General features: G+C 40.7%; 1 protein-coding gene across 1 annotated transcript; it reads right to left on the bottom strand.

Moving 5' to 3' along the window:
• Window positions 1–1,264: 1,264 nt before the first annotated feature.
• ARL14EPL (ARF like GTPase 14 effector protein like) lies at window positions 1,265–3,622 on the bottom strand. Its single transcript, XM_086868495.1, has 3 exons — window positions 3,445–3,622; window positions 1,920–2,059; window positions 1,265–1,560 (listed from the first exon to the last, which is right to left on the bottom strand). The coding sequence occupies exons 1-3, from the start codon at window positions 3,580–3,582 to the stop codon at window positions 1,338–1,340; spliced, it is 501 nt and encodes a 166-aa protein (XP_086724621.1). The 5' UTR covers window positions 3,583–3,622; the 3' UTR covers window positions 1,265–1,337.
• Between the last annotated feature and the right edge of the window lie 5,477 nt (window positions 3,623–9,099).

Genomic DNA, 9,099 nt, shown 5'->3' with positions numbered 1-9,099 from the left:
AACATACATGGCTACCTCCCACCTCTCCTCCCCCACCCATTCCTTCTGAAAGGTTTGCAGCCATCTATCACAGCATTCCATTTGTGCAAGTTGTCCCACCATGTTTCACTGATGGTGACGGTGTCTCAGCATTCCCACTGCACAATGGCTTCCATCTCCTCCAGCTTGTTGCCCATGCCGCCTGCATGGATACAAGCTTAAGGTGTCATCAATTGAGAGGAACAAAAAATCTTTCCAAGGTAGTAAGTCAGAAGGAGATTTTGGTGTTAAGACATTCTTGGGATCTGTTCCCAAGTTTCTTGTATTGGGAGGTATTTTTTGTATTGGAGCAGTAGGTCTTTGTCACAGAGAATGGCCTGTGGTAAGGGAGAAAAGTGGTGCCATATTCAAAGTTGGGAGAGTCTCCTCAAAAACAAACAAGCAGTAGGCCCAAGGAATGATTCCCCTACTAGCAGCATGCTCCTGGAAATACACTGCAACCATCTGCAGCCTTCTTGCCATCAAGATCCAGAGGAACCCTCCCTCCTCAGAAAGGGAGTGGATGCCTATCATTAATGAGAATACCTATTTCATAAGAAGACTGGGTGTAAGTGTATTAAAATCTGTCATGTCTTACATGACAAGGAAACTTCTGGAATGAAAGAGATTTTTCTGTCCAGAAGGAAAAATATCCAGTCTGTTTTTAGCCATATAATTGATGACCGGTGGACATTTAATGTGCCACATGCTATAAAAAAATAGTGCTGACTGAACATGTTGGTTTCAGTTTTTCAGCCTGGGCAGCAAGAAAGAATTGCTGAGCGTTGTTTCCACTCTCCTTTGCTTAATATACAGATGAACGTGAAAAAGAGTGACCTAGTTTCAAAGGACAGTGTTATCTCAAATGCCTCCTGCCTTACCTGTATGAGGAATGAATGCACCAGGATGAAAAGGCTCTTATGACAAGCCTACACAAAAGAAGGGGCTGTGTCACACATCTGAGTAAATGAACAAGCAGAGAAATTGGCGAAAACCCCTCATTACAAGTAATGCAGTTCAGCTTCTCAGGGTAAGAAAATTATCTTCCCATAACAGTTCAGACACCTTCAATTTTAGAAAGTCAAGGTTTTGAAAGGATTGACTAGGCACCTTAGCAAAGATCACAAGGATAAAGAAGAATGAAATATACACTTTTACTTTACGGGAAATGGTAAAGTTTGCTAGGTAGGCAGCAATAAAGAAGCACAAGTACCACTGCCAGGTACTTCACTAGAGACAATTCATAAAACCAAGATTTACTTCAATAAAACATGAAGAAAAAGGAACAATGTTCAGACACAAAAACTAACAGAACATAATCAGTCAGGGACAAAAAATGGTAGTGCACTGATCACATCCCCAGCTTCAGTCTCAATCGTGTCATAAACCCATTTTCTATTGCAGCGACATTCTGGTCCACATTTGTTTGAATTGCATTTGGGACAAGGATAGAAGCAACCCAGGCAGTCCATTTCCAGGCAATCACATAAATCTATGTCATTACAAAGCAGCCTGCCATGTTTGTCATACTTCTTTGTAAATCTGTGAAAGAGAACAAAAATTGTCAGACAATGCTTCAACACATTCAGAGACTAAACCAAACACACGTAGAAAAAATCTGCACAAGTATTTAGTCTTTAACAAACTCACAGAAAAATTAAATAGCAACATTATATCCTAATTGCATTAGCCATTGATACTAAAAAATTAAGTATACCATACTATATCAAAATTCCCTTAAAGTCACACAGAAAAAAAAATCTTGCTTTTCCAACATGGCTTTCAAGGGTAATTAGAAATCACTTTGCAAAATACAACGCTTTTATTAATTTATTTAGATTCAGTGAGAAGCCTACCAGCCATTTTTTAAAGTAAATTGGGTAATAAATTAGAGATCTTACTTGGACTCATACAAAAAATTTTGTTTCATCTGTGACATGCATGCTTTCTTTTTCTGCTGTCTAGTTTCAGGATTGAAGTCAGCTACCTGAGGTCCTGGATTTTGAAAGGTTAAGCATTTTAATTGTTTCTCGAGTTTTTGCTATAAATAAACAACAGAAAGTTTGTAATTAGTACAGTTGGAAAATGTATTTATTAGCAGCCAAGTGTCCTCACTGGCTTTCGAATGACATCAAAGTTCATATTCCTGATAACTTATAAGATTAAGGTGATTGTTTAAAATGTTTGCTTGTCTAACTATTAATCAAGTATTCCTTTTACTGACTGTGTATCCTGACCAGAGATGGAGCAACCATTGCCCTGTACACATGACTCTGGTACAGTGGGGTTTGCATGTTGCCATGTGAGTGGCAGAATTATGTGTTTTGTCCCTCAGCTTCATCCAAACTGTAAAAGCAAATACTATGATTATAAGCATCTCAAATGTATTCACTCTTATTTTTACTGTTCCCTCACATGCCTAGAAGCTATCTTTGTCCAAACAATCTGAGGACAAGAAAAATGTCTGAAGGAGCAATTAATACAGTAAGGAAGTATTTGCACAAGTGAGAAATACGAGAAAAAAACCTCAACACACAGACAAAAACAAAGCAGCTCAACTAAGCACAGTTTTCTGAGAAAGAGGAGGATGCATTTTTCTGCCAATTTTATAGAATTCATGTTTGCAATTAACTAAAATGGCTGAATACTTTTGGAAGCTAAAACATTATCTCTGTGTATTACTATTCCACATAGTCCATGTATGTTGACAGATATTTCTGAAGTCACTGCAAACAAACAGAAGCATCATGTCAAACAATGTCCCTTTGGACAATGACTATGAACTTTCACCATACACTTGTCATTTATTGTGTAAAGGCACAAAAATACATACAAATCTTTTTCTCCTGTTATGTAAATGGAACTGCCTTGCCATCTCTTAGCTTCCCTGGGAAGGCATCATTCCTTTCAGAGTCCACAATGATTTTCTACATACATTTGAGTGCTTTCACTGTTTCTCAGGGCAAAACAGTGGTGGTTCAGCCCAGCCTGCTGATACAGTGATTCAGAAATATCCATGCACTTGATTACACTTTTTTACAAGCTGGTTGATGCTGTGCATCTTCAGCTGCATCCTCCTGAAAATATACAGGACAATCTCATGTACCTTACTCAGACATGTCTGCTTTGCACTTAGGGGTAGATTTCCAGCATCATCACCATTCATGATCATATATAATGAAATTTTAAGTTGTAAAAGAATAATAAGGTATGATGATAATCCTTCCTCTAAGACTACTATTCTATTTCCCTACTTCCTTAGAATTGCTTTTAGCCCTCTAAATCACTGTACTGCAAACGTAATCCATTTCACTATTGTTACTGATATTTCTCTCTTGACTCCAGCTCTTTATTTTTGTAATGACTGAAGAAATTGAAGTCAATTGTAAATGTCTTGATAATAAAATAGTATTGGAGAAGTCATACCAATTTCTTGTATCCTATTGAGCAGTCCTTAGCAGGAGACACGTTTTTTTCTGCAGAGGTTTCCTGGGAAGCACTGCTTTCCTTGCAGTTTTCTTCCACGACATCACTCATTTGACCACCCTTGTGAGAAATGCTCATATTTGTTAAACATATACAACGATATAAACAGACTTGTAATTTAAAGTTTTAAGATAAGTAGGTGAAATCCACACAAGGCTTTTATAGAACCTTTGTCAGCAGCAAATGCAGAACAAAACGTGGCTCAGTAACAGGCTTGATTTTAAAACTGTATTAAAATAATATCACGAGCATATACAAAAGCTGCATGACCGAAACCACTCCCTAATTCGCTAAGCACACGTCGGAAAAGCTCTGGTGTTTATGGGACACAGGGCTCGGGAGCGCTGCGACCACGCGTGGCTCCGAGGTGGGCACGCAGTCCCCGCGCCAGCCCGCAGGCGGCGCTGCTGCCCCAGCCGTGTCGCCGACATTCCCTACGGATCCACGGTGCTCTTCCCGGAGATTCCAGCCAACGGAATAAACCTAAGCTGCTGGCCTTTTGATTCTCACTCCTTTGTGAAAGAATTTTTTTTATCATTATTATTTTTTAAATTAAATAAAATGTGGACCTTTTAGGTTTAGTAGAAAAAAGAGCATTGCTCACTCTGCTAACAAAGTACCCAGGGAGGTCTGTGGGTTCTTTGAGTCTATCCTACAAACGCCATCTATCACCTCTCTGCCATCAACATAGGTTTAGGATGAATATTAGCTACCTCTTATGAACCTTGTGCAGATACTTAGTTAAAATTTTTAATGCAATATGTACAGTACCAGTGTCTCAGACTTTAACCCCCAACACAACCAGAAATAATTTAAGATTTCTGGAGTTCCTCCAGCCCTCCCCCCCAGGCACTGCCCAGTCTCTCCCATCACCTCTGAAAGGGAGCACAGTGGCCTCTATCATTTTACCCCTGTACTTCAGGACTCCTGCCCTAACCCTGTCCCAGCGAAGATCTTCATTTCACCACTGCTGAAAGACCAGCCAGACAAGCAGGACTCCAAGCCTTAGGTTTCCTCTCTTGCAGCCACTTCCTGCAGGGTGACAGTCAAAGTGAGAATAGGAACCAGAAAGGAGTGACTTTGTTTCACCTGAAGAGGATGTCTTTTAGAGAGGTGAAATAGCTTTCAGCCTGTTTCAGAGGGGGCTTCCTGTTCTCTTCAGTAACCTGAAGAATGACAGGTGTGACACTGTTCACAATGGGAGGCTTGACACCAACTGTTTTGGCTCTGAGTTTTGAGTATCATTTTAGGGTTAAAAAAGGAATTATATTACCAGGCAATTACATTTACTGGTTGGGGGAGCCTGTTCTCCTACTGGAAATTTGTTAGGGGTCCACAAACGAATAAAGACTGAAGAGCAGCACTATAAGGAAGGTGAGTATTGGTCTTCATTTGCACTCAAGTTGGAGTCCTTGAAAGGATTTGCTCCCTACATTTCCTCTTGAGTCCAGCTATACATCTAGCATTGTTAAAGCATTTAATGAATATGCATGATCATCATCCATGTCTGTTTTTTCACAATATACCCAGGTTCAGGAGCAGAAAAGCCATCAGCAGCTATCAGTGTAAGCATGCAGAGTTTCCATGTGTCCTGTGGTGGTGTAAAAATTTGACTGCTTTGACAACTAAGTCCTAAAAGTTATCTTAGAAGCACACACCCAAAATAAGAGACCTCATTTTAAATACTAACACAAAAGAACAAGCATCTTGTTCCATAGTGTTTCAAATGCCCTTGCACCTCAGAAAAATATAGTACACAGAAGATGTAGCAGATTTCTGTCTCCACATACATATACTTTAGTATATAATGTTGAATTTTAATCTCCAGGAGAGATAACAAAAAAAATTAATCAGAACATGACTAGAAAAGTGAGCAGGGCTGATTATCCTCCACAGTGTGTTCTGAGAAGAGATGGAAATGAGGGAGACACAGACATCCGCTATGAAGTCTGCAGAACCTAATTATACAAAGGAAAGTATTCTTGGTACTGAAACTGATTTTTTTTTTTCTTTTACTATTTTTAGTTTGACTATAGTGATAATCCAGGGCAACGTATTGAACACTGGTCTCTTCCATAAAAATTTCAGCTCTGAGGATTACCACCAATTGCTCTCTTCCTACACCAAAACCTGGGCTCTCCCATACTTTTTAACACAGCAAGTACTTTTCTGGAGGTGATGACTCACAGCTGAACATCCCATTGTGTCTACAGTGTATGGCTAAGAACTGGCAATTTAAGCACAGAGCCTTGAAACAGTTGACCAGGCTAAAAGCAGAGTAAGGGAGGAAGAAAATCAGAGGCTGTGTTATATTATAACACTCATATATATATATGAGTCTTATTTGTGGCACAGATGTTTCTGCTCAGAGGGCAGTTTCAGAAGTTGTTGGGATTTGGAAGGAATTACATTTGTTTATGATTCTCATGAAAGAAATATTTTCCTGTATCTGTTTTTTCAAAAATTTAATATTTCTGTTTATGATCCCTGCAGATGACACAGCTAAATGTTTCAGCTGGTGTGAAATGTGGTAACCAGAATTCCAGATACTTCAGCCCGTTTGATCTCAGCAGCCTAAAGCTAGTGTCTGCAGGGTTTGACAGAGTGAATCCCCATTGTTTTCAGGTTTTATTTGTTTGTGCCATTGGAGACATTCTGGCTGAGATACGTGAGCATGTTCATTGCCTTCACCAGGGCAAGATGAGATGCTGCCCCTGTGTCTTTAATCCCCCAATGCACACACGGATTAGACAGACCTATTGCAATTGTCCCACATTCCTCACAGCCTAGCTCTGCAGAGACATCTGTGGGCTCAGGAACCAGAAGACAATTTTGTGGCACATCCAAGTACACATCTTGGAATTTCTACAGGACATCTGATGCCAGCCAAATTAAGAATGGGAATAAATTAATCTTTCTCAGATCAGCTATGGACTGAACTGTAAAGCTGTGGAAAGACCTCTTGGCGGTCTATTCTGTGCCTTCTCTCACAGCCACAAATGTGCATGTGTGTTCAGAGGATAATCTTGAAGCCAGGTAGGGAATAGACCAGATGAAGAAATAGATCTCATCTCTTGTAACTTAGCTGGTTAACCAGAACCCTGACAAAGATGGTGGCAGCTCAATGGCCCATTCTTTAACAGGGGTCTGGAGGAGCAAATACATCCTTCTCCAAGTAAAATAACACAAATCCTCATGAGTTCTCCCTCCCAAACCCAGACACTTTCTGCTGTATCTGGAAAAGAGGGGTTCTCAATACCTGAACTTAAACAGTTAATTATAAAATCATGTGCAACTTCTGGTTGTCATGCAATAGGCAGAAGAGATCTGCCAGGTACTTACCTACCTTCTGAAAACCTGTGGTTCTGAAGGGTGTTCTGAGCAGAGAGCAAGACAGCAAGGAGGGTCTTACCAAAGAGTTGAAGGGAATGGCACAGCCTGGATTTGGTGCTGCACAATTCCTCCTGGACAGTGGAAGTATGACATCAGCCCCGGTGAGACTGAAACAGAAGACAAATAATCAAAATAGCGATCCCCAGAGAAACAGGGTGAAGACAGTGCAGGTAACTGTCTTAAAGGACCTCACACTCTCTGTCTCATTAATTGTGCCTTTTATATAGTACTTAGCACAAAGAGTGTGAATAGAGAATTTGGATAAACTGCATGAGAGTTCTAATTGCTCATTTGCCTCTGTGAACAACACAGCATGTATTTCTTAGTTGTTTGGTTTTTGTTTTTTTCCCAAAAGTAATTAAGGAAAAATACCTTGTAATGAACTACAGAATTTTTTATTTTAAAAATGTTAAAAAGTGATATATTTTTAGGACATGGATGTAGTAAGGAAATATTTTATCATTTTAGACAAAGTAATTCTATTCTATTCCATTAATTCTATTCATTGTTTCCAGAAGACAAAAATAAATATATTCCCCAATTACTGAAGTGCAACCTCATGTTTCAGCCTGCTGCTTTTCAAGTTTATTTGTTGCACTAGTGCAGACAACTCAGCCTTCTCCTGATACCTCCAGATACCAGTTTTCAGCATGCTGTAATCACTGATGGCTTTCATTATTCTTCTCTAGAACACAGCTAAATCCTAGTAAGCATCTGAAACTGTGAAGTCTAATAAATTCTCCTTTTGTGGCTTAGACAAATAGCCCAACATGTTTTTTTTATCTTAGTCAGCTGTATCCACCCATTCTTTGAGAAGTTTTATAACCCAGAGGCAAGTATGTTTTTTATTTACCGCATTTTTCTTTCCCTCCAAAGATTTTAAACCCAAAAGCTGATGCATCATTCAAGAAGCAGATATTAGCTAGGTGATGCAAATGCTGCTACACATCTTCATTTTGCTTCCTAGAGGGCTTTCTGGGGGTTTTGTTGTGAAAATAAAGCAGAAATCACTCAAGGGGAAAAAAAAAGTCAGTCTCCTGGGTACTTATGTAACAACAAGCCCAAACCAAAAAAGGTACAACCTGGTTTAGCCTCATAATTTTTTCCAAGTTTCTTCTTTCTCCATATTCTACTTAAAGAAAACAGAAATTAACTCTATCGGTATAAAAATTGTAATTAAACCATCTTATGCTTAATGTCTCTTTCCACTTTGCTATATACCTGAACTTTTTCTGAGTTGCTTGTGCATGAGTTGTGTTTGTTTTTCATGGCGTAAGGGATAACACATAGCCTGCAATCATAAAAATGTCTACAGGCTGGGTATCAGGCTACAAGGACGTAAACATAGGGGGATTAAAATCTTAGGAGACATTTAGAGAGATTGATTTCAGAGGCAAAACTCCTAGGGGTTGCTATAGGGACGAGTCTTCCTCACCATGAGCACGGGTGTAAATGCACCTGGACAGATACAACACGATACCTGGGGAGAGGGAGGTACAGGGGAGCAAATGTGTTACATTTCTCTTAAGCTTCCTGGTCAGGCTGATTTCTCTTCGAACACCCCAACACACTCTGCCTTGCAGTGTGCTCAGTAGCACCTACAGTGATACAAATGGGGCAGCTGGAGAGGAAAAAAAGCAAATTTTTCAGTGGAAACAATCTGATTTTCTTGCCCTGTTCCAAACATTTCTTTGGATCTCTATGATTTCATTGTTAAAATTTTGACACAGTGCTGTTCCTCCCTCCAATAATGTTGGTAATTATTTTCTCCCTCTTTTTTCCTCCTCCTCCTCCTCCTCCTCCTCCTCCTCCTCCTCCCATTACCCTCATTTTTTCCAAACAACCAGGTTTATCAGGTCTTTCTGCCTCTTCCTTCAAAGCGGCAGCGGTCACTGGGAAGGACGGGGTGGGGTGGAAGGAGCGGAACAGAAGGGGAGGAAGCGCACGAGTCTCTGGGAGACGATTTTAGTGGTGGAGATGGCCAGAAGAGAACGTGCAAGGCTTGTTGGAGGCACAAGGGCAGAGCAAACTCCGTCTCCCAGGGGCAAACCGACCCACGCAGAGGTGTGACCGTATCGCCTCCGTGCCTCGTCCCCACAGGGCCTCCTGGGCACATTGCCATCTCCCTGAGCCCTGCGGCGCGGGGGTTGCAGCGGCCCCAGCGCCGCTCCCTGCCCGCCGCAGCCCCGCAGCCCGGCGGGC

The sequence above is a fragment of the Cyanistes caeruleus genome, chromosome Z, assembly GCF_971803275.1.
Source record: "Cyanistes caeruleus chromosome Z, bCyaCae1.hap1.1, whole genome shotgun sequence".
Lineage (NCBI taxonomy): Eukaryota > Metazoa > Chordata > Aves > Passeriformes > Paridae > Cyanistes > Cyanistes caeruleus.
This window is presented reverse-complemented; position numbering and strand designations above follow the sequence as displayed.